The sequence below is a fragment of the Cnephaeus nilssonii genome (genome assembly GCF_951640355.1).
Source record: "Cnephaeus nilssonii genome assembly, chromosome: 21".
NCBI lineage: Eukaryota > Metazoa > Chordata > Mammalia > Chiroptera > Vespertilionidae > Cnephaeus > Cnephaeus nilssonii.
Window position 1 is genome coordinate 35,340,352 of NC_137092.1, and position 27,772 is coordinate 35,368,123.

General features: G+C 53.3%; 1 protein-coding gene across 1 annotated transcript; it reads left to right on the forward strand.

The window, feature by feature from the left end:
• Window positions 1–714: 714 nt before the first annotated feature.
• On the forward strand, window positions 715–21,275 carry NUAK2 (NUAK family kinase 2). Its single transcript, XM_079761567.1, has 8 exons — window positions 715–1,041; window positions 9,590–9,710; window positions 12,290–12,441; window positions 12,785–12,850; window positions 14,863–14,982; window positions 15,437–15,569; window positions 16,230–19,315; window positions 19,559–21,275. The coding sequence occupies exons 1-7, from the start codon at window positions 826–828 to the stop codon at window positions 17,291–17,293; spliced, it is 1,872 nt and encodes a 623-aa protein (XP_079617693.1). The 5' UTR covers window positions 715–825; the 3' UTR covers window positions 17,294–19,315; window positions 19,559–21,275.
• Window positions 21,276–27,772: the final 6,497 nt, after the last annotated feature.

A 27,772-nucleotide genomic window follows, 5' to 3' on the forward strand; every position in this document is an offset into this window, starting at 1 on the left:
GGCCCATTCAACTCTAGAAGCCTTCTTTGATGGAGAGGTAAGAACTTGCTAGAACCGCATTCCTGAGATCCAATCAAGGTTGATCTAACTGAAGATGAACTCAGAAGCCTGGAACAGCTAGCCCTCTCAGGTAGCTGGAGCCTACCTCTACCCCATCCCATCCTCCTTTTCCCTATTGTCTTAAAGAAGTGGTAAGTGACTTTATAGATTTTGGCTTGAGAGACGCAAATTACTAGGATGGAGAAATACTTGGGTGACTTCTAGTCCTGTCAGATTGCCCCTGGCTCACTGAGAACACAGCACCATAGAAGGACAACAGGTGACCCCAATCAGGACCAAGCGCCACTCAGAGGCAAGAGCAGTTCCAGGGCGCCTCAGAGTTTCCAGACAACCCACCCAGCAGCCTCCACCGGTGTCCTTTAGTCCAGCGGTCGCCAAACCGGTGGTCCGGTCCGAAAGGTTGGCGACCGCTGGTTTAAGGCCGGACCTGTCCCTGCGAGGGTTGCGCGGGAGCGGGTGCGCGGGAGGGGGTGGGCGGGGCCCCATTGACACCTTTCCAAGCAGCGCGGAGGAGAGGAGGCGGGGCCGGAGGCCTGGGCGAACCAATGAGGGCGGCCCCGGTCACACAAAGCCGGCGAGCGGGCCAATGGGCGCGGGGGGCGTGGCCAGGGCCTCGGGCTCGGGGCGTTTATAACAAGTTGGAATGCGGTGCCTGGACGCGCGCTGCGAGGCGGCGGTGGGCTCCCGTGCGGGGTGCGGGACGTGTGCCCTAGTTCTACCCCCGCAGCCGACCCTTTCTCCGCCTTCTCTCAGCTCCTGCTCGTCATGGAGTCGCTGGCTCTCCGGCGTCCCGGCCCGGCTCCTCCGGCGGCCGCCGCCCTGGCCGACGGGCTCAAGTCGCCCAAGCCTGTGATGAAGAAGCAGGCGGTGAAGCGGCACCACCACAAGCACAACCTGCGGCACCGCTACGAGTTCCTGGAGACCCTGGGCAAGGGCACCTACGGCAAAGTGAAGAAGGCGCGGGAGAGCTCGGGACGCCTGGTGAGTGCCGGCCGGCCGGCGGGCGGCTCGGGCTGGGCCGGGGGCTAGAGCCTTGCTCCGGGGAGTGGCCCCCTTCATTCAGTCTTGACCAAGCTGAGATTGCGGGGACGGGGAGGCGGCGGCGGTGTTTATCGCAGATGTGTCTGCCCAGGGTTGTACGGACAATGGTCGTGGACCTGAGAACCCCAACGACACCGGACAGCATGTGATGATGGCCAGTTAGTGAGGCGGGCATTGGTGCAGGGTGCCTGGAAGTCTAAGAGCGTCCTTAGAGAGGAGAGGTCCCCCTAAAGAAGATGGAACTTGAGTTGGGTTTTGCTTGGAACAGACTTCCAATAAGGTGGAATAGGAAGGGGAAGGAGAAGGCACCTGATCCTAGCAGGGGGTTAGTACCAGTAAATGTGTGTGTGTGGATGAATGAGTGAGGCCTCCAGATCTCAACTCAGTTCTATGAGTCTGGCAGCCCAGCACACTACGGAGATCTGCACGGGGGTGGAGTGGGGGTGGGTTGGACACTTAAGTCCTTTCTAAATCTAAGAGTGAGTCGAAGTGTCCATATGATGAGTTTTTAAAAAATATATTTTTATGGATTTCAGAGAATGAGAGGGAGAGAGAAATAGAAACATCAACGATGAAAGGGAATCATTGATAGGCTACCTCCTGTACACCCCCTACTAAGGATCGAAACCAAAACCCGGGCATGTGCCCTGACCAGGATCCAACTCTGACCTCCTGGTTCATAGGTCAACACTCAACCACTAAGCAACACCGGCAACATGATGAGTTTTTTATTCTGAGAAATGTGAAACCAGGCTCTGATGCAAGGTCCACTGTGCCCCAAGATTCCTTTGGGTCCAAGGCCTTTTCAGAAAGGTGTCCTGTTAATTTGGGGTGTGTGTGTGTGTGTGTGTGTGTGTGTGTGTGTGTGTGCACATATTGTAGTAATAGTAGAAGTAATCTGTGGGACCTTGAGCAATTAATTTATCTCCGTACTCTCAGTTTCCCCTTCTGCAAATACGGAGAAACCTCAGCCTCCCTCACAAGCTGCTGGGAGGACTGAATGAGAAGTAAGTGTGAATGTAAATTGTTCTGACATGAAGAAACCACCGTGAGAACTGATGCTTATATCTGGAAAGGCCAACCCTGAAAGAGTGGCAAGCTTGTTGAAAGTTGGTTAACAGTGGTTTTCAAACTGGAGTTTAATATGCATAGGAGTCAACTGGGATGCTTGTTTGAAATCCTTATTCTCTGGTCCCACACCCATAGGATTTTATTCTGAAGGTCTAGGATGGGACCAAATAATCTGTATTTTAACAAGCCTTTTAGGGCAGGTGCTCTAGGAATTGTTTTGCCAAATCCAATTGGGTGCTGGTTATGAGATGTGTGGAAGCACAGGGGTGTGTGTGTGTGTGTGTGTGTAGCCATGGTTTGCCCAATCGGCTATGGCTGCAGTTGCCACCCCAGATTGTTTGCTTTAGCAGCCAGTAGCTGGTTTGAAATTCAAGAAGTCATTTCATTGGTGAAGGAGAGTGGATGCTGGCAAAAGGGGATGGATTTATGGCCCCATCAATAGGACCGAGTATGTTTTTTCTGCTAATGCCTGGCATGGTCCCCTGTTGCCTGCTGCCAGGTTACAGCTATTGGGCAATCATGTACTTCCTGACTTTCCTTTTCTTTCTCTTTCTATAAAGTGTGAGGGCCTGGTGAGGCTCCAGGCTTCGGACTCCTGGGCCCAGGCTTTGTCACGGGCTTAGCTGGAAGATAGCTGATTGGGGTGGGGGGGGGGGCAGACTGGGTTGGGGGGCCTGGAGGGCCCAAAAACTGGGAAACTGAGATTTAAGTTTAGAGATCCCATCAGGCTTTTGACCTAGGTCACTGCATATAGGAGAGAGAGGGAGGAAGGTGGGGAGGGAGGGAGCCATAGAGAGATCTTATTGATTCTGGAATGAGATAAACCAGCTTTCAGTTTTCAAATCTCAGTGTCTGGAGGCAGGGGTTCCAGCTCTTGTTACATCAGAACACTGACTCCAGAAGGTAGTGTTCTATACACCTCCCCCCCCCCCCCCCCCCCGCCTGTGCCTTTTGTTGTATGCAGGGAGCTGAGATCTGTAGGAATGGGACCTGTTCCGAACCTCCCCGATCCATAGACCGTTCTGTCCTTCTGCTGGGCACTTGCTCAGGGTCTCTCTTCTTGTGGAGCAGCTGCCTGCTGTGCTAATGGTTCCCCAGTTCTGGAGAGGAGTCCTCTTCCCCACCCCCCCTCATTCCTGCCTCTTCACTGTCCCCCCTGAAGAGAGACCAACCTCAGGATCTTCAGTGGGAGAGAGGGACATGGGAGCCACCCAAACCCCTTCAAAATGACCTGAGATTATTGGTAGAGACTAACTTCAAAGGAAGACCTGCTGGGTGACTCCCATCCCAATTTTCTCTCCACTTTTACAGACCTTTTCCCATCCCCACCCTGCCTAGATGAGATTATCAGGGGCTTGATGGGACTGTCCGGAGGGAGGGGCAGGTGGGCAGGACTAATGGCTACTCCAGGAGGGCATCAAAGGAAAAACAAATATTTGCTCTGCATCTTCTAGTCTCCAGTACATTCCTGGTATCCCGATGACATTTCCTCCTGTGACCCTCCCAGCTCCCTCACTCCCTCTCCCCCCTAAAGAGAAAAACACCCGCTGGTAGAGTTGACCAGAGCCTTTGGGATGATCTGCATGGAAGTCTTAACCTCCAAGGGCTTCCATGAGGAACATGAGGGGGGGGTCCAAATGGCTGGTGATCTAGGGCAGAGGTGCTTCTGTCTGATATATTAAATGGCTTGTTGGGATTTGAAAATGCCCGAGATGTTCCTATTCCTTCATTGACAGATGGGGAAACTGAGGCCCAGAGAGGAGAGGAGACTTGTTTTCTGGCTGGTTAGTAGCATGCCTGCAACACAGGCCCCTGACCTGACCACCCCAAGTCCTGGATCACCACTACTGAGTCTTGGTCTGGGAGGTGGCCTTCAGCTGGGCCCGGCCTGGCTCAGTGTGTTTTGTCATTCCAACAGTCCGCTCCAGTCCCCTTTCTCAGCGCTTCAGGCAGTGCTGAGGGCTGGAGGATCGCTGAGAACCGACTCCCACACACACACACACTCTGCCTGTGAAGGATCCTGGTTGGGTGAACTGCACTGCATTCCTGGTTTTTACCTTGTCAGGAAGGCTGCTTAACCCAGAGGCAGACTGCATGGGTTCAAAATCCTGCCTCTGTTGCTCACTCACCAGCTCTGTGACCTCTCTGTACCTCAGTTTCCTCATCTGTAAAGTGGGGTCATGGTAACTCCTACTGCCTGGTATTCTCATAGGATTAAATAAGATAATACATGGTAAAGTGCTGAGCACAGTAGCTGATACAGTGTCATCCCAGCCAGGCTGCTCTGACTAGACCCTCCCCTCTCCGGGAGGCATCCATCCTGGGTCTCTCTGCCCTGAGCAAGACACTGGGCTGTGCTCAGCTTCTTTAAGCCTAACCGCTTCGGTCTCTGCTTTGTTCAAAGTCCTAGTCTCTCCTTCAGCCCCTACTCCAGAGAAGGGCTCCCACCTGGCCAACTGCCCTCCCAGCGCCTCCTGCACCTGCCTGCTCAGCAGCAGGGAGGAGGCTCCGGCTGCAGGCGACTCTTGTCCTTGGGCTCTGGCCAAACCACACAAGAGAGCTGGGCAGGGAAGTGCCTTGCCCAGCAACCTGGCAGAGTGGGCAGGAGGGTGGCAAGGAGGGGTGGGCACAGCATGTGGTTGAGGGGAAGCAGCTCAGACTCCCCTCATTCCTAGAGCCCATTCCTCTCCCCGGCTGGTTCTCTGGCAAGCTCGGTGGGATGGTGAGCCCCCACACTCTAGGCCCACCCCCACTCTGCCCAGCCCAGGCCAGCCCAGCTCAACCTCTCCTCCATTATCTAAGTGGGTCATCCTCCATCTCCTTCCCCACCTCCCAGATGGCAGCTGCTTCGAGAAAGGTCAGAGAGGAGCCAAGGACCTTGGCTCCAACTCCTGGCAATAGCTATGACCAGAGATGCCCAGTTTGCGCCCTCTTTCCTAGGACCTGGGACCAGCACCTTTAGATCTTGTTTTTCTAAGACCTTCCTGCCATCCTCTCCTGAATCCAGATCATTCCTGATCTGAGTTAGGGGGTGGGTAGAGGCAGTGTTTAATCAATTGAACCCCAGCACCCATCTCTCCATTGTTTGTGTAAGTGGGATGGGGGTGGCTGGTGATAGTGTGCAGCTTGGCCCAAGGCAGGGTGTGGGGCATTCCCTTCTCCAGGGGCGGGAGGTGTAGGGAGCTGGAGGCAGGGCGGGGCATCTGCAAGGATCTTTTGTCTTTTGAGATGGCAGCTTCTCCAGGGAGCACCTCTCCCTCTTGGATCCTGACTCTGCCTTGATGTACCAGGGAACCTTCGAAGAGTCGGTGCACCTTTTCTGCAGTGTTTGCCATTTGCAACAGGGGGTAGGGAATTAGCCCTGCAGGGCCACAGGAGCGAGGAAATCACCGGGCTGGTATCAGTAGGAGCTGTGCTCGGGCAGGTTAACAGAGACACAGCATAGGGCCTCGGAACAAGCTCTTTACAACAATCCTTGGCTAGCACCTTCCTGGCATAGTAGCAGGTGACCCATTTCTGAAGACGCTCAGCAGACAATGCTGGCGTTTGGAGGGGAGCTTAGAGATCCTGGTGTGCACATTTGTGAATGGCCCCTTTCTTTCTGGCCTTTGCTCAGACATTTCTCTCTGCCTGGCATGCCCCTGTTGCCCCTCCCTAGCCTACCCTCCTTGGCTTGGCAAACCCCACTCCTCTGTCAAGATCTACAACAGTTTTCTCCCCGCTCCTCCGGCAGAGGAAGCTCCTCCAGGGCTCCTGGAGCCCCTGGCAGGCAGCGGCCTCCGTTTTCACACTCCTCACACTCCACTGGAGTTGATGTTCATTGCCAGTCCTACCGCTGGACTGAAGACCTTGGTAGAGGGACTGTCCAATTGTTGTCTAAATCCCCAACACCTAACATAGCACCAGGCACATAGTAGGTGTTCAGCAAGTGTTTGGAGAATAAATTACCTTTCATTTTTGAGGTGGGGACAATAAAACCAGCCAGACCAGTTGACCAGATGATTTAAGTGACTTGTCTTGAGTTGCAGAGTTCAGTAGTGGCAAATAAAGATGAGATACCTGAGCTCCTGACACCCACTCCACAGACCTAGTGTTCACATGTCCATTAATATAATTGTTGTGTCTGGGTCCCCTGTTCCCTCTGAGTAGAGTGGCCGCATACTGTATTATCTAAACCTGGGTACTTTGGAGAGGAAGGGGTCCCTATTAGTAATATTGCTGGGATGAACCAGGATTGTCCCTGGCCATGTGATCTCTCTACCTCTGGGTGATCCATTCAGCTCCAGTCAGTATGTTTTTATTCTAGAGAGCGGTTGCTCAACTACCTTGCAGATGGAGAACAAAGGTCCCTCCAAATGAGTGCTTGTAACAGAGGTTGCCTCTCCACCCATGCCCAGGAAGAAAGGCAGAAAATCTTATCTGGCACTGGCCCCATCAGTCAGGGATCAGCCCAATGACCTCACCAATATATCTAGATGGCGATTTGTGTTCACCAGTAAACAATTGTTGAGTACTTTCGATTGCGGAGCTCTGTCTAGGCCTGAGCTTTGGCTACATCTAATCTACTTTGCTAGGCTAGCCAGCAGGTAGCTAGGGGCCCTTCTCATGGGATAGGTTGAGGAGCAGTGGCCCAGCCTCACCGGGGCTCTGACATCTTGCTCTTCTGGTTTGTCACCTGCTTAGGGACTGGTGGAGGCCTGCTGACATTACTTGTTTCTTTCCTGGGAAGTGCCAGCCACACTGGGCTCTCCTAGGACCTACTGTAGATGATTGGGGTCCTTGCCCTCCCCCCTGAGGCCAGAGCATAAGCTAACAGGAGGATGGAACTGTCCACGGAGGTTAACAATTCTGGTTTAGAGCCATAGGCTTCCAAATTTGAGAGAAATGGATCTCAAGGTTTGACTTGTACCCTCTATCTATCCATCAGAGTGCAGTTTCTAGCACGGCTCAGACCCCTTTATTTGGGGGGGGGGACCTCCTTTCTTTTAGGTCTTGTCTTTTTGAGAGCTCTGCCTCCTAACCCAAGATGGTTTCTCTCATTGTTGTCTTTGTTTGTGTGTACACAATTATACATCCAAGGTGTGCTTAGCCTTTTCATATGTGTGCATCTTAAGCCCTCAAATAGTTCTGTCTCATTATCAAGTTATGTGATTCATGTCTGATTTTTTACTATCTGCTAATAGGTTTTTATGGCCCTTTATCTGAAGAGTACACAGTACTTTATCCATTGTCCGATTATTAAAATGCAGACATTTAGAGAGGAAAGAACTAGTCCATAAAATCATATCTTCAGGGAGAGGAGAGGGGGCTGGGGAGAGAGGTGTGCGGAAGCCGCGCTCCAGGCTGAAACCTCAGAGCTGATGGAGGATTCCAGCCCCTTTGTCCCCATCCCCACCCCCTGTCCAATTCTAAATCGGGGATTTTGCAGCACAGCTCGCGGGGGTAGTTTGGAGCAGAAGGGGTGGGGGCGTGCAGCGAGCACCTGCAGCTGCAGCGTGGGCCTCAGCAGCATCTTGGCGGGAGGCTCCATGGTGACAGTCCCTCCCGCTGCCATTGTCCTCCCTGCCCTGCTCAGGGACGCAGAGAGCTCCCGGGGAGGAGGGCACGCCGATGGCCCGTTGCCGGGGTGACGGCCCTGGGCACTGTCAGCAGCTCCTCTTAGGGGATTACGCCAGGCTGTTCCGCATTCCTGTCGCTGTCCCTGTGAGGAGGAAGCCATTGTCTGCCTCCGGAGCCGGTGAAAGGGGGGATTAGAGGCCCCTCCCGTCCAGAAGTGGTTTCCTTTTCTCTGTCTCCTTTTGAAACTCTCCTGGGAAACTGAATGAGGAGCTGTTTACCTCCATCTGTGCCTTGGGGTTTCTCCTAACTTGCCTGTCTCCCGTGAAGGGGGAAGTCTTGTATTTACCATTTGTGTCCCTGCACCAGCCTTGACAGGAAGTGACCAGCCCTGTGACACCCCGCCCCTGCCCAGCACCCGGTGCCAGCAAGGCAAGCCTCTGCGGCCTTGGCATTTGCGTGGTTCATCTCACAGCCAAAGCGGGAAAGCACCACACATGTCCGTTCAGCCTGTTTGTTTCACTGAAAAGAAAGCTGAGGCTCTGAGAAGGGGTGGGACTGCCCATGGGGACAGTGACAGAGCCTGGAGGACGACCCCGGTTCTCTGGCTCCCCAGGCCGAGTCTTCTCTCTCTCTCTCACACACACACACACACTCACACACACACACACACTCACACACTCACACACTCACACACTGCACAGTTGTGATTCTCCCCTTTCTGTCACCTTGGCCCTGCGTGGGATGGAGAGAGAGGGGGACGGAGACCCCTCCGTCTCCAGAGCTTTGCCGCAAGGGCATCTGGCAGCTCTTTGTTCATTCTCCCTCGCCTCCCTCCACCCTTGCTGACCTGCCACGAAAACCAGCTGGAGCCTTCGTCCTTTTCTGGGATGTTCACCTTGACAGACAAGAGCGCAAAGCCCAGAGGATGCGGTTGCTGGGAGAGGGACATTCCTTCTCTAGACTGAAGAGACCTGTGTGGGGTTTTTTGTTTTCATAATTTTTTTTTGTGGTAAAATATGTGTAACACAAAATTTACCATTTTAAGCATTTAAGTGTACAATTCGGTGGCTTTCAGTACAGTTACGATGTTGTGCAACCATCACCACTGCATTCCTCACATTGTTTCATCACTCCAGACAGAAGCTCTCTGTACCCATTAGACAGCCACTGCTCATCCCGCCACCAGTCCCTTCGCCTGGCAACCCCTGTGCTACTTTCTGTCCTGTGCATTTTCCTCTCCTGGTCACCTCATCTAAATAGACTGGTACAGCATTTGGCCTGTGTGTCTGGCTTACTTCACTTTAATATAATGTTGTCCAGGTTCATCAAGTCGGTGCCAGTTAGTGCCAGTATGACTTTGAGCGGGTCAGTTGACCTCTCTGGGTACCAGTTTCCTTGCCTGTATATGGGGATGAAGATACTTTCTGTGCCTACCTCCCAGGGCTGTTGGGAGGGCCAGGTAATTTACTAGCACAACAAATGGTTATGCAGTGCCTACTGTGTGCCCGGCACTATGCTTGGCATCAGGGATCCAGTGGTGAGCAAACCCTCGTCCTCCTGGTGTAGTAGGGCAAATTTGCTGTGCAAATCCTAAAGCATCAGCCTTCCCAATGGTTGTTACCTTCCTTGTTCATCATTGGTCCTTACTCCTTCCTGCGGCAGGGGCCACACCTGGAGAAGGTGCTCTCCAGCCGCTCCGCCATCTTCCCTGGTGGAGGTCGGAGTGGCATCCCTGGGTGCGTCCTGTGGCCTTGGCGGCAGCAGCAGGTGGACCACAGTCAGGACTTGGAGAGGGTCCTCCGGGACACTGTTAGCTGCCAGACCTTCCTCTTCATTCTCCAACATTCTCTGTTCCCAGGTGGCCATCAAGTCGATCCGGAAAGACAAAATCAAAGATGAGCAAGATCTGATGCACATTCGGCGAGAGATTGAGATCATGTCGTCACTCAACCACCCCCACATTGTTGCCATCCACGAAGGTACAGAGGTTTGAACCTGGAGTGTGTGTGTGTGTGTGTGTGTGTGTGTATGTGTGTAGGAGCAGTCAGAACAGATGATACAAAAAAAGAAAAGAGACACAGGCTTTAGAGTTGGACAAAAGCTGGATTTGAAATTCAGCGGTGTGGCTTGGGCAACTATTCAATTTAGTTTCTGGGTGGGCCTCAGTTCCTCATTTGTAAAACGGAATAATCCCATCTACGTCACAGGGTAGTTGCAAAGGCCAAATAAAATGTCACTGTGTGCTCAGCTCATGGGAGGAACTCCGTGTATTGTAGGCTTTTTGTGGTTATTGTTAGGGTTTCTGTACTTGAACGCTACCTCCCCAACCCAGTGAGAGCTTCCGCGATATGGGGGAGGCTGAAACATGGAGGCCTGCACCTGCCTCGGGTGCATGGGTGCTCAGAGCCAGCCTCCTAGGCCTGCCCTGTCCTCGGAGTCATTCCCGCCATAGGCCTGGCTCCCTCCTCTCCTTATCATCTTGCCCAGCCTCCTGTTGCTCTGACAACAGTGGCGGCTTTCCACTCCAGCTGCCCTGTTCCCTGTGACCCAGACAACAAAGTAAGCAAGGGCGGGGGGCAAGGGAAAGAGGGGGAACACCTTCCCACACACATCTGTCTGCTTCCAGCCTTTACATAATATCAGTTAGATGGGACCAAGGGATAGCAGCAGAGGGAGGGAGACTACGGCCCTCTATCTGAATATTCCTGGTGGGAAATATGAGAGAAGTCTTCTCTCTTGGGTTATATCTTAGGAAGACAAAGAGCAGAGCCACTCACATGGCCCTGTGGCCTGAGCCTGTCCCACAGGAGTCCAGGCAAGTAGCTGAGAAAGCCAATTGTATCTCTGTGTATTCCCCTAGGGAAGAGTGGGCATGGTGGAGGATTGGTTAAGCCCGGCTGAGCTTGGTGATCGGTGTGTGTGTGTGTGTGTGTGTGTGTGTGTGTGTGTACATATGGGTGCATGTCCCACACCCATATCCCCAGCCAGGTCTGGGCACTGAGCTTTGAAGCTCAGGATGTGGCTTCCCCTTCCCCTTCCCCTTCCAGTTCTGCAGATGTAGGGCCATCATAGTTACTGTGTGTGTGGCAGGGCTCTCCCGATCCATCCCCATCCTGCCACAGCCTTCAGGAGGTATGGACTGGGGGGTGGGGGGACTGACCTAGCTGCTGTCCAGCATGTGCTGGCTCTTGACCCCCAATTTCATGGCACAGAGGCTGCAGAGATATGGAGAAGCACAGGGGGAGAGGCTCAGCTAGACACACCCCAGGAGGCTGGGCCACCACCCATCAGGGGCCACTCAGTCATGTTCCCCTGGGAAAAAGCTCAGTCCTCCCGGCCATGTATCCAAGTGCCTGGGAGCTGGGGCTCCTCCTGGGAGAAGCCACCTCCCTCAGCTCCCTCTCACCTGCTAGACAGCAGCAGCCCCGGGCTGGCCCAGCAAGCCCAACTCCTAGGACCTGTTTGACACAAAGATGCAATGTCAGGGCCATGCGTGTTCTGACACAATCCAGCTGAAGGGCCAGTTTGGTGACCTAGTCGTTCCCTACCTTTCCAGGGGGCTCGAGCCAGGACAAGGCCTCAGGGGGCAAGAGGGCCCCTCCTATACGTGTTGATGAGCCAGATGAGGCAGGCTGCCTGCCAGGAGCCCAGCCAGTCAATTAGTTACTGAATATACTGTTTGCTTCTGTGGACAAGGCCCTGGAAGTACTCTGGGTGGGAAGTCAAAGGTGTTGGGGGAGGTGAATACTCAGCTCTCCAGTGTACTTTATAGTGTACAAACCACTTACATAGACTTCTGTTCCTTTTCTGATCCTCAAGGCAGGCATTGTGTGGGCATTATTATATATATTACATACAGGAGAACGCTGCTAATACATCTAACAGTAGGTGGCATGTATTGAGGGCTTGTTTATGTTAGCCCCTCTGCCAGCTTGCTCAGCCAGCCCCCGGCTGTCACCGGCTTTTATCTAGTTCTCACCGCAGCCCTCAGAGGTTGCCATTATCATCCCCCTCTTCAAATGAGGAAACTGAGGCACGCCGGTTGAATAACTTGCCAAGGTCAGCCAGCTAGTAGGTTACGGGGCTAGGATTCCAACCCCAAACCGCCATTCTTACTGCTGGGTCTAGAAGAGATTTGCCCTACGTCCCAAAGCAAAAAGCATCGAATTCTGAATCCGACAGCCTTTCCATTCTCATCCAGTGATGGCTCTGCCCTTTGGGAACTTGCAAGGTGGTTTCAAGAACCCACAAAAGCCAGAACTTCCAGAGAGGGTGGGGGAGCCAGTTTGCTTGGCCTTAACTAGTTGCTATTGGAAGATGTGGAGAGTTTCAGAGGCCCTTCTCCTGCCCTTACATGCCACCCTCCTGCCCCATCACAGATATCCCTAGAGGAAGGTCCTGGAGGGAGGTGTCTGATCCAGGGCCAGGGACAGGCCAGTGGCCCCCAGGGGGAGCAGTGTGCTCGGGAGGAGGCTGAAACATGGAGGCCTGCACCTGCCTCGGGTGCATGGGTGCTCAGAGCCAGTGTGCTCAAGATGTCCCATCTTGTTCTGCCCAGTGTTCGAGAACAGCAGCAAGATTGTGATCGTCATGGAGTACGCCAGCCGGGGCGACCTGTATGACTACATCAGTGAGCGGCAGCGGCTCAGCGAGCACGAGGCCCGTCACTTCTTCCGGCAGATCGTCTCCGCCGTGCACTATTGCCACCAGGTGGGCCCCGACCCGCCCAGCCCTGCTCCGAGGGGTGGTCCCTGGGCTCCGGGGCTGGTTTGGGCCAGAGAGATTCCAGATTTCTCCAGGATCACACAGGGAAATGAGCAGAAGCAAGACTCGATTCTGGGCTCTCGGCCTAGGCCCTAGAGGATGCTAGGCTTTGAGTCCCTTGGCCAGGGCTGGAAGGGCCTGTGATAACCATGGGTATTCCCAGCCTACTTGTGCCCCCCGCCCCCCGCCCCAGCCCCTACCGCCTTGTGTTTGCCTCACTTTCCAGACTAGGCCCTCATGCACTGCCCTCCCTGCTGACCCCTCCTGAACCTCCTCCTTCCTCTTTCAGAATGGGGTTGTCCACCGGGATCTCAAGCTGGAGAACATCCTCCTCGATGCCAATGGCAATATCAAGGTGAGCCCACTTCTTGTTTCCAGCAGCTCCCACTCCTCCCCAGCCTTTCCGCAGCCTTTCACCAAGTATCTCTAAGCCCTTAGGGCAGCGGTCCTCAAACTTTTTAAACAGGGGGCCAGTTCACTGTCCCTCAGACCGTTGGAGGGCCGGACTATAGTATAAAAAAAAACTATGAACAAATTCCTATGCACACTGCACATATCTTATTTTGAAGTAAAAAAACAAAACGGCAAAAACACCCGCATGTGGCCCGCGGGCCGTAGTTTGAGGACGCCTACCTTAGGGGGTTCCAGGAGGAGTCAAACAAGCTCTGACTTACGTGTTGGTTCCCACTTCGTTTTATGGATGGAAAACCGAGGCCTCAAAATAAGGGGTGACTTGCACAAGGTTCTATGGCTAACGAGAGGCTGAGCATGGGCTAGAACCAAGGTCTTCTGACTCCACAACCAGTGCTCTCGACATCACAAGACTGACAGGAGTCTAGGTCTAGGGACAGTTTTTGCTCATTTGGGACTGGCAGGGAGCAGACCATAGTTCTCCCTGCCTGTGTGCATGTGTGCACACATGCGCACACACATGCACACGTTAATATGCTGCAGTTAGGTAACCCTTTGGCACTTTTCCCCAAAGGCCAGGCCTTCCGGCGCCAGCTTCCTGCAGCTTCTGGTTCCCAGAGCCTAAGCAGTTTCATTTAGGAGTGAGAAGGGCACACAGATGAGATAAACTCAGATCACAGCGCTGGAAGGGGGAGGTGCCAGGCCGGCCCCTGCATGTACCTGGGAGGGCACTGACTCTGCACTCAGGCTTCCTCAGAATCTTCTTGAACCCAGGACATAGTCCCTTCTCCAGCGGCTCATGACCTGTGCTTTGAGGTGCCCTGGCGCTGACTTCATTCCCCCATCCCAGCCAATTCCCGGAGCAGGTGGAGCTTGCTTTGATGTATGGGATGGGGGAGGGGAGCAGAGCCAATAAACCCTGGACTGGCACGAACTCTCCATTTGCACCAATCACCTGCCTCATTATGGGCTTCAACTGGAAACTGCTTGATAAGAGGCCAATAAAACCATAAACGAAGGAGCCAGGGTTTCATAAACAGGCCCTCTCCACCCTGGACACACATGGCCCTCTGCTGGGGGTGAAGAGGTCAGGAGCAGAGGGCACTGGCCTCGGCCTCTGTCTGAGAGGATGGTTGGGGAAAGGTCTCTCTGGAGAACAAGAGGTGGACTTGGGGCCTCTCAAAGCCTCGGTATCCGATGGCTCAGGGAGTCCTGTGAAAAGATTCCCTCTCCTGGGCTATAACTCCGACCGTGATCTTTGTTCTGCCCTCACCTTTGCTTCTTAGCCATACTGGGCTGACCCCATGATCCTGCCCGGGTGTGGACATAAACAAACCCTTTGCTGGGAAGGGCGGCCCAGACTCGCATGCTTACTCAGAGCTAGGGAGGCATGCTGCTGAGGGTCGTGACACTGGCATGAGATATTGAGTCTCCTCCTCCATCTGGTCAACCTTCCATTGAGTCCCATTCATGGGCCACACCTGTGCTCGGAGATGCAGGAGGGATGGAGACAGAGGAGGTCAGCACGGGGAGCATTGATGTGGCAATATGAGGAGACAGAACTGCTAGGCAGTGGCTACAGCAAGCCATTAGAAACTGTAGGCCTTCGGGGGAGAAGATCTCAGGGCAGTGGAGGGCTTCCCAGGGGAGGTGGGCTTGCTGGATCCGGAGGATGCCTATGCCTGGGGTGGAGTACAGCATGAGCAGAGGAGCCTGGGAACAGTGAGGACGCTGGAACCTCCCACACCTCTCCCGGAGTGCTCATTGACACACCTTCCGCAGCTCTTTCTTCCAGGGCCTGAGCTGGGTTGACAGTGCCCAGTGTGGGGTGGGAGTCATGGGCAGCCTTTCCTCCTGCTGGGGCCTGGGTTTCCCCAGGCTCTGGGAGGGGCAGGCTGAAAGCGGCAGACCATCCCAGGCCTTGGCGTGACCCTGCGTGCTTGTCCCACCCTGCAGATTGCTGACTTTGGCCTCTCCAACCTCTACCACCAAGGCAAGTTCCTGCAGACATTCTGCGGGAGCCCCCTCTACGCCTCGCCCGAGATCGTCAACGGGAAGCCCTACACGGGCCCAGAGGTGGGTGTCCGCCCTCCACCACCAGCCTCCTCAGAGCATAAAATTCAACACTGTTCATTCACTCACCCCCACCCCCCCAAAGTAGTGACTTGCCAGGTCTCTAGCCAGCAGTGGCCAAACTGGAACAAGAACTTAAATCTCTTCACCCTCAGTCTGGTTCTGTGCTGCTCATCTTCCTGGTTCCCATCACCTTTCCCATCGCCCAGCCAGCCACCCCTTCCTGTCCCCGAAGATGGCCTCGCCACTGCTCTCGTGTTTGTGGCTGCCCCTGCCAAGGAGAGGTGATTGACAGCACCTCTCCCCTGAGCCTCAGTCCCTCCTGCAGCATCACTCCTTTGCCCCCAGATACTAGAGGGAGGTGACCCTCAGATGCACTGGCCTCTCTCTCTGGTGTGCAAGGGGGGCTGAAGGCCCTCCAGCATCCTTGCTGATCTCCGCTCCCCTCCCCTCTCAGGTGGACAGCTGGTCCCTGGGTGTTCTACTGTACATCCTGGTGCATGGCACCATGCCCTTTGACGGGCAAGACCACAAGACACTGGTGAAACAGATCAGCAACGGGGCCTACCGGGAGCCACCTAAACCCTCAGGTGAGTGGGAGGTATGGGTGTTCGCATCCAGGCCCGGGTGTCCTGAGCTAATTCCTGAGGCGGGAGTTAGTGGCAGCAGAGTGAGGAGGACACCCCATGCAGATGAGAGGACCCTCCACCACCTCCTGCCGTTATCTCTCTGCCCCCGGTGTCTGTGACCTGGAAAAGGAGGGATATCTCTCCCTTCCCTTATGGACATGCTCTGTTGTATTTGGGGAATGCTTCCTAAGGTCTAACTTAGATCCCTTTTGCTTTAGTTGTCTCACTTTCCACTGCTTTTGCCCTCATCCTTTGAGATCTTTTTCTCCCTTCTGCCTACATTGTAAGCACCTTGGTTTACCCTTCAGCACAGTCCACACCCTCGGAGGGTTGCATCTCTGGGGAGAACGAGGATGCACACTCACATACAACAAGGCTAATGAAGGGGCCCGAGCCCTGAGGGGCGTGGCATGAGAGAGGAAACTGGCAGAGTGCATCCAGGAGAGCCAGAGGCTGGGCGGTGGCCGGGCTGGGGCGTGTGTGGAGCCCTCGGTGGGAGTCAACGTAACTTACCACGGAGTGAGGGGTATCTTAGCGCAGGTGCGGGGAAGCCAGGGAGAGGGGCGGTGGGTGCTCGTTCTCATGGCTGCCAATCTGAAGCTCCTTGTCTTTGTCTTCCAGACGCCTGTGGCCTGATCCGGTGGCTGTTAATGGTGAACCCCACCCGCCGGGCCACCCTGGAGGATGTAACCAGTCACTGGTGGGTCAACTGGGGCTATGCCACCCGTGTGGGGCAGCAGGAGGCTCCGCACGAGGGAGGGCACCCTGGCAGTGACTCTGGCCGGGCCTCCATGGCCGACTGGCTCCGGCGGTCCTCCCGGCCCCTCCTGGAGAACGGGGCCAAGGTGTGCAGCTTCTTCAGGCAGCACGCGCCTGGAGGGGGCAGCGTGGCCCCCAGCCTGGAGCGCCAGCATTCTCTCAAGAAGTCCCGCAAAGAGAACGCCATGGCCCAGTCTCTCCAGGGGGACCCGGCTGATGACTCTGCCCCTCGCCCCAGCAAGGACAACCTCAAACTACCTAAGGGCATTCTCAAGAAGAAGGTCGCTGCCGCCTCGGATAGGGCGGGGGAGGACTCTGAGCTCAGCCCGGCCCCCGCAGGCCCAGAGCAGGCTGCCCCCCTGCTCCCCAAGAAGGGCATCCTCAAGAAGTCTCGGCAGCGGGAATCGGGGTACTACTCCTCCCCCGAACCCAGCGATTCTGGGGAGCTCTTGGACGCGGGGGACGTGTTTCTGAGCGGGGACTCCGTGCAGCAGAAGCCGCCCCAGGCCTCGGGGCTGCTCCACCATCGCAAGGGCATCCTCAAACACAACGGCAAGTTCTCCCACACGGCCCTGCAGCTCACAACGCCCGCCCCCTTCTGCTCCTTGAACGAACTGGCCTCACCCCGCCCTCCGTCCAGGGCCAGCCGCCCCTCGGGAGCTGTGAGTGAGGACAGCATCCTGTCCTCCGAGTCCTTTGACCAGCTGGACCTGCCTGAACGGTTCCCCCAGCCTCTGCTGCGGGGCTGCGTGTCTGTGGACAACCTCACGGGGCTGGAGGAGCCCCCCTCAGAGGGCCCAGGAAGCAGGGGCCTGAGGCGCTGGAGGCAAGACCCCCTGGGGGAGAGCTGCTTTTCCCTGATGGACTGCCAGGAGGTGACGGAGGCCTACCGACAGGCCCTGGGCATCTGCTCAAAGCTCAGCTGAGCGGGGAGGGCGGGCATCGCCCCAGCGGATAGGCTCTAAGATGCACCTGGCAACACCCTGAGGGGAGACGCCTTCTCCCCTGCCTCCTAGGACCAGCATCCCAGCCCAGAAGGCTGAGATGGTTGGCAGTTTAGTCCTGGGGAGGAACGGATCTGGGCAAAATGGGCACGAGAAAGGCATTGAGGGTTCAATGTCCTCAGCCCTGTGGAACCAAGAAGATAGTGGAGGGGAAAAGGGTAGAGAAGTAGAGGGGAGGCCTGTGGCCAAGTCCAGGTTCTCCGTCTCGTGTACGCAGCCCCATGGAAAGAGCACTCTTTTCAGCAGCCATGTCCTTAATTGCTGTGCATGGTGCCTGCGCCACGGTAGGGATGGGAACTCTCCACATCCCCCACCCCATCCCCACCCGGCACTAAAACTGGAATATGGAAACTGCTCATGTGCCTGGGACGTCCTCGGACAGTCTCCTGTGTGTGCCCGTCCTTATTTCTCCAGCCGTGAGAGAGCACACAACCTGTTTCCTCCAAGGCTCTCGCCCCTTTCCCGTTCTCCAAGCCTGGCCCAGGCCTCCTGGCGTCGCTGCTATGAATCTAAAAGACTTGAAAAGGCTCAGGCTGCTACTGGACTTCATCTCAAGGGGCCCAGATGCCTCAGGACCCCACCTTGAAAACCTCAAAGGCTCTGTAACCTTCTCCGGCCTCTAAGCTGCTCCGGCTCCTGAGAATGGATGTGCCTATTTCTCTGGGTTTTCCGGACCCCAGAATGTCCTATTTATGTTTTCAAGCTCTGTGTTCTTAAAAAAAAGTGAATTTTGCTGTTTTCTATACTGTGAATACTGTGTTCTGGAAAGTCCGCTATACGTGTAACTTTTGTGTACAGAGAAATATTTTTGCAGTGATTCCCTACTGATCATGGGAAGGGGGGGGCGGCTTTTATAAATCTGCGTGTTCCGTTGCACTGGCCAGAGGAGGTCTCTGGCTCCCTCATCCACGCCCTGATTCCGTCTACCTGATGGTCCCTCTTCCCTTCTCTGTGGCCAGGAAAAGAACCACTCCATTAAAAACCAGAACGGGCGATTGAAAACAGCCTCTGTTGTTCTGTGTGAGGAGGTGGGGCGCAGATCTTTGAGCCTTAACACACTCCTGCTGAGAAATAGAGAAGCTACTTAATAAAAACAAGCCAGCAACAATCACCCAGCTGTAGCCCCCAAAAGCTCCTTGAGGTACCTGCATTCCCAGTTCTGCCCTGTTAAACGCAGGTGGGGGAGCCCTGGGCTGAAGGTCCCCAGTTGCTCTTCCCGTCATTGGCACTAAAGGGAGAACTAGGCTTGGCTGATTGTCCAGCCCTGCCCCCAGCCTTCTGCCTCTCCTTCCACCCCTCCCCCACCCAGTTCTGTCCCCCGCTGCTTGAAGACACCCCCGCTGCCTTTATTCTCTCTCTAAAGAAATCCCCGTTGCTCAGTGTTGGGCGGGCCCCCGCTCTGCCCCCACCACCTGACCCCTAGTGAAATAAAGAATGCTTGGAATGCCCCCCCTCGAAGGCCGTCCTTCAACCCCCAGCAGAGCATGCCCAGCCCGCTCTGCTCCTTTGAGAAACTCCAGGGTTCCATGAGGACGGATGAAAGGGAGAATAAGGACAAAGTGCAGGCAAGCAGCCTGAAGGCTCCAGCTTCAAGCAGGCTCCTTCCCTATGCCCTACTCCCTACCCCCAACACATTCCCCAGTCCCAGCCAGCTCCAGCTCCCTTTCCTCAGCACACCTGCTCTTCTGGGTTGGAGCCTCGGGATCTTCCCTCCCCTTCTCTGCAAAGTCGCTGGGTCTGGGGAGTAAGTGAAGAGTCCAGGCAAGCGTGGGACAAGATGCTAGAGCAAACAAATTGCTCAGACTACAACTGGAGTATTTCAGTCTGATATCTTCAAAGTCCTACTGAGGACTGGAGGGAGCTCTGGGCTATAAACTCCGGGTGAACACCGGGAAAATATAAGGGAGGGTTTTTACACTCAAGAAGCATAGAGTGCCGAGACCGGTTTGGCTCAGTGGATAGAGCATTGGCCTGTGGACTGAAAGGTCCCAGGTTCGATTCCGGTCAGGGGCATGTACCTTGGTTGTGGGCACATCCCCAGTGGGGGTTGTGCAGGAGGCAGCTGATCGATGTCTCTCTCTCATTGATGTTTCTAACTCTCTATCCCTCTCCCTTCCTCTCTGTAAAAAATTAATAAAATATATTAAAAAAAAAAAAAAAAAAAAGAAGCATAGAGTTCAGCTGCAGAGTTGGCTGACTCCTTTATTCATTCAGATTAGGAATCAGCCCTATTCTCTGCTAAGCTCTGTGGAGACAAAGGTTATTGCTATATCTCTGGTGCAATGCATAAGATCTTAGCCTCAAGGAGGCTGTAGATTGGACAGTAAGGTGGCATGCGTAAAAATAAGTAAAATTCGGGCTTCCGGTCAAGACGGTGGTGTAGGTAAATGTGATATTCGCCGCCTCCTACAACCACATCAAAATTACAACTAAACTACAGAACAAACCATCTTTCAGAACTGCCTGAAATCTGGCTGAATCCAAGTCTGACAACTAGGGAATTAAAGAAGAAAGCACACTGAGACTGGTAGGAGGGTGGAGAACAGAACGGGCTGGTCCCACACCCATGTGTGATGGATAAAAATTGAGGAGTGAGGGGTCCCAGCCCCACATCAGGCCCTCAAGTCCAGGGTTCCAGTACCAGGAAGAGAAGTCCGCATAACTTCTGGCTATTAAACCCAGGAGGGATTGTAACTGAGTGAGACGGAGGACATCTGGAGTTCCAGGCAGTTTCTCTTAAAGGGCCTACACACAGACTTACTCAGACTCACTCCCTCTGAGCTCCAGCACCAGGGCAGCAACTCAAAAGGCACCAGTAACATATAGGGAGGAACTGAATTGTCTGGCATCAGGGGGAGAGCTGGAGGGGAGCATCTTTCTGCCGACAAAAGTGCTGGCAGAGGCCATTGTTTCTTTCTAGAGACCCCCCTCCATGACCCCCCTAGAGCCAGCAGGTAGGCTCCATATTTGAGTCTCCATCAACCTGGATCACACTGTTCACTCTGCCCTGGTGATTCCCAGAGAACCTACCCCACCCAACTTGGGTGCCCACCAGTGGCTTTTCAATACAAATGGCCTGTCTTGGCTCATGCTTCAGACTTTCCTAAACTCTCTCAAACAAGCAGCATCTGGCCTCAGTGTTCCCTATACCTCTCACTAAGTGGCCCCAGGCTTGGCACTAGCAGCAGCCAACCTTGGTTCACAGCCTTGAGCCTCACCTGAGCACCTCCAAGGTGGCCCCAGGCAGAACACAGGCAGCAGCTGACCTTGGCTTGCACCTTCCAGGAGGCCCAAGAGCTGGTGTACCTGGTGGGCAGCTTCGGAGCATCATCTCTGCAAGTGACATAGTCAAGGGGCAGACTCAGCAGGCACCAGAGCCCTGCTGAAGTAAGTCCAGCTCTGTGGAGTGGGCCCCTGCATAGTTGATTCTAATCGGAGGTTGGTGGTCAATGGTCGCAGCCAGTCTTTGCAGCTGATTGGGCTGGGGGTAAATCCCTCCCCCTAACGTGCCAACATTAATCAAAACTCAACTACAATAGGAGGGTTTACACAGCTCACATGGGGTGGGGGGAAGGATATACCTGGAGTGCCCAGGGAGGCTGCACCACTGGACCCTACAAGACACCTATTACATTAAACCACTTTACTAAGTCTGGGAGACATAGCAGCTCTACCTAATACCCAGAAACAAACACAGGGAGGCAGCTAAAATGAGAAAAGAAACATGGCCCAGATGAAAGAACAGAACAAAAGTCCAGAAAAAGAACTAAACAAAATGGAGACAATCTACTAGATGCAGAGTTTAAAACACTGGTTATTAGGATGCTCAATGAACTTAGTGAGAACTTCAACAGCATAGAAAAGGACATGGAAACCATAAAAAGAACCAGTCAGAAATGAAGGATACATTAACTGAAATAAAGAATAATTTACAGGGAATCAACATTAGAGTAGATGAAGCCAAGAATGAAATCAGCAATTTGGAATGTAAGGAAGCAAAAACTACCCCAAAAGAAAAAAGAACCCCCCTCCCCTCCAAAAAGAATGAGGACAGGGTAAGGAGCCTCTGGGACAACTTCAAGCATACCAACATTTGCATCATGGGGGTGCTGGAAGAAGAGAGACAGCAAGGAATTAAAAACCTATCTGAAAAACAATGACAGAAAACTCCCCTAACCTGGTGAAGGAAATAGACATACAAGTCCAGGAAGCACAGAGAGTTCAAGATGTACCCAAAGAGGCCCACACCAAGATACATCATAATTAAAATGCAAAAGTTTAAAGACAAAGAGAGAATCTTAAAAGCAGCAAGAGAAAACCAGTTAATTTCCTACAGGGGAGTTCCCATTAGACTGTCAGCTGATTTCTCAACATTCCCCAGATTGTGGGCTTGATCCCCAGTGCGGGGAGTGCAGGAGGCAGCTGATCAATGATTCTCTCTCATCATTGATGTTTCTATCCCTCTCTCCCTCTCCCTTCTTCTCTGAAATCAATAAAAATGTATTTGTATAGTGTCAGATTTATCAGCATAATCACTTAGTAAGTTGTATAATGTCTAATCACTGTAGTGCACACCTGAATCTAATATTACTAGAGGCCCAGTGCACGAAATTCATGCATGGGTAGGTTCCCTAGGCCTGGCCGGTGATCAGGGCCTATTGGGGGCCTTCTGGCTACCAGCTGGGGACTTCCTTCATTCCGTGCTGCTCCCTGGTGGTCAGCGCACATCATAGCAAGTGATTGAACTCCCAGTCTCCCAGTGGAACTCCCGAGGGGACACTTCGCATATTAGCCTTTTATACCTGTAATTGAAAAATAAAAATGATTTTTAAAAATAAGTAAAATTCAACATAGAAATTGTCAGTTCAGAGAATATGGAAGGGGACTTTGAATGATGGAAAAAAGAACTGAAACTTAGGAGTTAATAATAGGGGTTACAGCCCAGCCGGCATATGGTTGAGCATCAACCTATGAACCAGGAGGTTACGGTTCAATTCCAGGTCAGGGCACATGCCCGGGTTGCAGGCTTGATCCCCCATTGAGGGTGTGCAGGAATGATTCTCTCTCACCATTGATGTTTCAATCTCTCTCTCCCACTCCCTTCCTCTCCGAAATCAACAAAAATATATTTTAAAAAAATAATATAATAGGGGCTACCATTTATTAAGTGCTTATGTGTTAAGCACTGTGTTGTGTTATTTCATTTAATACAATTTTTATCATTCTCGTATTACAGAAGAAGAAATTAAAACATTAAATAACTTGCCTACTTAGCAAGTGGGAAAACCAGACCTCAAATCCAGGTCTGTGGGATGCCAAATCTTAGTGGGATGGGGTGGGGGTACATTTTATCTGGATTGGATTAGAGAGTTGAGAGCAAGAATATAAGTGAATGGAACTACAAATACTTATTGAGCATTTATTACATGCCAGGCTCTTTTCCAGGCAGGAGGTATACAGTAGTTCCTCCTACAAAAATGTCTTCCCCTTATCTCTACAAGCCCCAAAGGAAGCTGGGAAAGAAGAGGGTGAGTGGGAACCAGGAGAAGCTAAAGTGAGAGGAGGGACTGGCAGGAAGGGCAGCCACATAAAGAAAATGGGGGAGCAGGAGGGAGAAGGAGGCCATAGTCCCTGTTGCCTCGTCCCATTAGCACTATCTCAGCAGGGGGGAAGCTGGCATTTCAGTGGAGAAGGAACTGAAAGATCCTGCGATAGCTGTCCTCCTAGTGACCGGTTTGCTTAACCCCTTCTAATCCAGGGGCTGGGGGGGGGGGGCACACAGGCAGAGGGGGTGATGTGGGGGAAGCCTGCTAGGGAAGGAGAATCTGGGTGGATAGAGAGTATCTATTACCCCAGCCCTTAAGAGACCTCGACGCGGGCTGTGAACCCCACGCAGCACAGCCCTTCCCCTCACCTGCCTCGAAGCTTCATACCAAAAACATTCCAGAGGCAGGCTCCGAGAGATGACGCTGGGCTCCAGGGGAGAATGCTGGAGCCCTAGGAATATTTAGTGCCACATGAGCGCTTCCAGAATGTGAATAACCCAGACAAAGACAAGGGCCAGTGTTGTGAGACAGGAAAGGGCCCTCGGAAACCAAGACAAGAAATGTCTTGGTCAGAATCTTCTCCCGTCCTCAGCCCTTTCCTGGGCACGTCCATCCAGGCTGTCCCTGAGTGGAAGCCCCTTCGTAGAGAAGGAGGGACACCCCCTGGCATGTTAGCCTGTGCCCAGGTCAGGACCACCCCTTCAGAGGGCTCCATTGGACCCTCCTGGTGGGCCCAAGTGAAGGGGGATGGGGACTCCGACTCCACTGTGTGGGGAACACCTTCCCCTCCAGGCACAGTGCCCACATCCTGCTGGAGCTTCTGGGTCAGCTCAAGTCAGAATCTGACACCTGACTGGCCGCTGAAGCATGTCCTGAGGACTGAAGACCCGGATGGACCCAGGACAGAGGATTAGCTGAAGAGCCTGGCATTTTTAAGCAAAAGAGGAGACGGAGGGGAAACCACATGATAGATGGTAGGAGTGGTCTTCTGAAAAGAGGAAATAGACTCAAGGCTCAGAGAGCAGGACCGAGACCTGGGTAGGGGCTCCTGAGAGCCAGGATTCTGCTTGTAGGGCAGCCACCTACATGATGTGTCCATTCATCCCTTCCGTAAGGAATTACTTACTGAGTGCCTACCCTGTACACTGTTCTAGTCTCTGAGGAGTCATTGAACAAACTGACGACAATCTCCACCCCACGGGGCTTCCATTCTAGTGGAGGAAGATAAAGCCATAGGCGTGATAGATAAGTAAACTACATAGTATATCACGTTCTGCCGATGGACGTCTCCCCTCCCCCGATCCTCATGTCTAAGCCAGTCCCCCCAAGGGCTGGAACAGCTGCGGAAAGCTCTTCAGCGGAGCTTTGAGCTTGGAAACAGCCGATGGGAGCCCGAGGAGCCATCCTGAGCCATGGGGGCGCTCACAGGCTGTGGGGACGAGAGACCCCCAACACCAAGGGCTCCGGGGGCTCTGGTTTGTCACGATGCCACTGGGGGGGAGGTGGGTGCAGCCACGAGTGGGGGCCACCGGGGTGGACGGAAGAGTGAGGGACCGAGAGGGCTGTCCCAAGAGAGAATTCTCAGACCCGGTGCCCGCTTCACTGTGGGAAGGTTTTGTCGGTGGTGTGGAAGAGGACACCGAAGAACATCGCCGCGAGGTTGTTTGAACAGCGTGGGAAGACTGAAGCGACTGAAATCAGGACTGACCGAGGCCGTGGCAGAAAGGAGGCTTTGCTTGGGTGACCTTTGGTGACCGTGACTCTAGACAAGGCTGTCGTTCAGAAGCACCACACTGCGAATGCCCCGCTGAGGAGTAAGCGGAGCCCTGTCTAAGCAGAGATGGCCAGTGCTTCCCCCGACCAAAGTGGTTCTGGAAACTTCGGTGTTGCTCGTGGAGGTGGTTTTGGTGGGAATGACAACCTTGCCGTGGAGGGAACGTCACAGGTGGCAGCCGGGAGGGGGGGGGGGTGGATGTGGTGGTGGCGGCATGGGGATGGCTGTAATGGATCTGGTAACGAGGGAAGTGGTTTAGGAGGTGGCAGAGGCTGCAATGATTTCGGCAATGACAACAATTAATCTTCAGATGTTGGGCCCAGGAAAGGAGGAACCTTGGAGGCAGAAGCGCTGACCCCTGTGGGGGTGGAGGCCGCACTTCGCCAAACCACGCAACCAAGGTGGCTGGGCGGGCCGGCAGCAGCAGCAGCCGTGGCGTGGCAGCAGGTTTGAGTTCCCGCCGGGAAACAACGCTGAGCAGGAGAGGAGAGCGGAGGAGGGCCGGGCAGCCACAGGTCACAGCGATTTGTGAACGCAGCCCAGCTCAGTGGTAGCAGGGCCTCGCTGCTACCAGGAAGACATGGTTTAGACCAGTGGTCGGCAAACTCATTAGCCAACAGAGCCAAATATCAACAGGACAGCGATTGAAATTTCTTTTGAGAGCCAAATTTTTTAAACTTAAACTTCTTCTAACGCCACTTCTTCAAAATAGACTCGCCCAGGCTGTGGTATTTTGTGGAAGAGCCACACTCAAGGGGCCAAAGAGCCGCATGTGGCTCGCGAGCCGCAGTTTGCCGACCACGGGTTTAGACAACACTCACGTGAAAGGGCAGGAACCACGAGGACTGTATTTGTGACTAATGGTGTAACAGGTTATTTTCATTTCTGTTCAGTGGAAAGTGGAAAGCATTCCAACAAAGGGTTTTCACGTAGATTTTTTTGTGCCTGTGCTGTTGACTGCTAAATGTAATCGTCTGATCATGATGCTGATAAATGTCTTTTTAAAAATGTGCTGTGTAAAGTTTGTCCACTCTGAAGTCATCAGTGTGAAGTTAGAATTCCTTCAGGGTGATGCTAGCTTCCATTTGAAATGTATTCACAACATGCTTGGGCAAGAAGCCGCTGTCTTCAGAAACCTGGGTGTGGCCGAATGGACAGTTACTGTGCTGTGACCTGGAGTTCACCATGAAAAGTTTATTTGGTCATGAACGATTGTGGCACATCTAAGTTGAATTGTGGTACCAGACACAGTTATTGATGGGAAAAAAGCTTGTGTGGCATCTAATATCATGAGTAGTCAAGAAACAATTTAATATCCTCTTTAAAAAGTATATACTATATCCACAGGCAGTAAGTATTAGGAGAATGAGGATGGGGCATTGGAATGGAGGGGACAGGGAATACAATTTCAAATAGGAATGATCAGAGGAAGGCTCTCCGAGAATGTGGCATTTGCGCAAAGACCTGTGGAGGGGAGGAAGCTAACCATGCGGCTATCTGGAGGAACAGTGTTCCCATGGAGGGAACAGCCAAGCATAGACTGTCGGGTGGGAGCAGGTCGGGCAAGTTCTAGAACAGCCAGTGAGGCCGGAGCAGAGTGTGTGGAGAGAGAGGGGGTCAAGAGAGATGAGGGGTGGGGAGTAGCTCACGGTGGACAGACTCTGGCTTTTATTCTGAACGAAATGGGGGGCCAGTTTTGAACAAGGGGCGTGGCATGATCTGACTTTCGATTTTAAGACAAACTTCTCAAGCTGCTATTGAGAATAGCTAGGGGGTGGGAGGTCAACTCCATGATCTTTGGCCTGAAGGACTTGAAGGATGAAGTGGCCATTAGCTGAGACCAGGAAGGGTTGCAGGTAGAATGTGTGTGGGGGTGGGGGTGGGGGTGGGGGGCCTGGGAGCACTTAGGCCTCCAGTGGCGATAAGATGTATAAGGCCTCTGCACTTTGAGGAGGAGATGGGAATTGGAGATAGGGATTTAGGAATTGTGAGAAGGAATTCCTGCTAGCGATGGAATGTGGAACTAGGTGATCTCAGAAGTTTCTGAGTTGTAGAGTCTAGGACTTCATTGAATAGGAACACAGTTACTTCCGTAGCTGATACCTTGCTAGTGGGAGTTTGCTAGTAGGGGACGTGGGTGTTGCTGAGCTGGGGAGGCATTTTGCCTGGTTGGGGTTGGCTTTCTTCTGAGGAAGACCGAGGGGCTCTCTCTTAGGGAAGACAGAAGGCTGGGGGGAAATGGTCCTTCGTATAGTCGAACTTGCCCGAGACGCGGTTTGCTATCTATGCCATGACTAAAAGGCTTCTCAAGACCCTCTGGCTCTGAAACCCCACAGCTGCACATCCCGAAAGGCTTTCCAGGTTTTATAAGAACGTTAGAAACGTCACCCGGCCCCCAGAGGATGAGCCAGCCCTCCAACTCCAGGCTTCTTCCTGCCCCCCAGCACTTCCTCCCTCAGGTCACTGGGGCTTGAGCACAGCCCACCGCAGCCCGGGAATCAGCACTTAACAAGCTTGGCGCGAGGCTCTGATCACACTGAAGTCTGAGAACTTACTCCAGCCCTAGCCGGTTTGGCTCAGTGGATAGGGCATCAGTCTGCAGACTGAAGGGTGCTAGGTTCAATTCCTGTCAAGGGTTACAGGTTTGATCCCCAGTAGGGGACGTGCAGGAGGCAGCCAATCAATGATTCTCTCTCATCATTGATGTTTCTATCTCCCTCTCCCTTACTCTCTGAAATCAATTATATATATATATATATATATATATATATATATATATATATATATATATAATAAAATAACTTATTCCAGCTGAGGGTCCTTACCTGCCTCCCTGGACTGCTGCCTTTGCAGGATGGGGAACAGCCTGTGGGCCATATAAGGCCCTCGCAATCCTTTGGTCTGGCCCTGCCACGGCTTTAGGAGTGAGTTTGACCAAATGTAGAAGGCTAATTTTTAAGTTGATAATTTTGTATGGCCTGCAAAGGACGTTATAAATATCCAAATGGCCTTTGACAGAAAGAAAGGAATTTAGAGGAATTTCATTCTGCCTGCAGGCAGCTTCTATCTGGGATACAGATC

Bases quoted from the DNA above. Each gene is read 5' to 3' on its own strand.
- NUAK2 (XM_079761567.1), top strand. From the start codon at position 826: ATGGAGTCGCTGGCTCTCCGGCGTCCCGGCCCGGCTCCTCCGGCGGCC. The intron at 1,042-9,589 runs GTGAGTGCCGGC...CTCTGTTCCCAG, and splicing joins GGGAGAGCTCGGGACGCCTG to GTGGCCATCAAGTCGATCCG. The intron at 9,711-12,289 runs GTACAGAGGTTT...TGTTCTGCCCAG, and splicing joins CATTGTTGCCATCCACGAAG to TGTTCGAGAACAGCAGCAAG.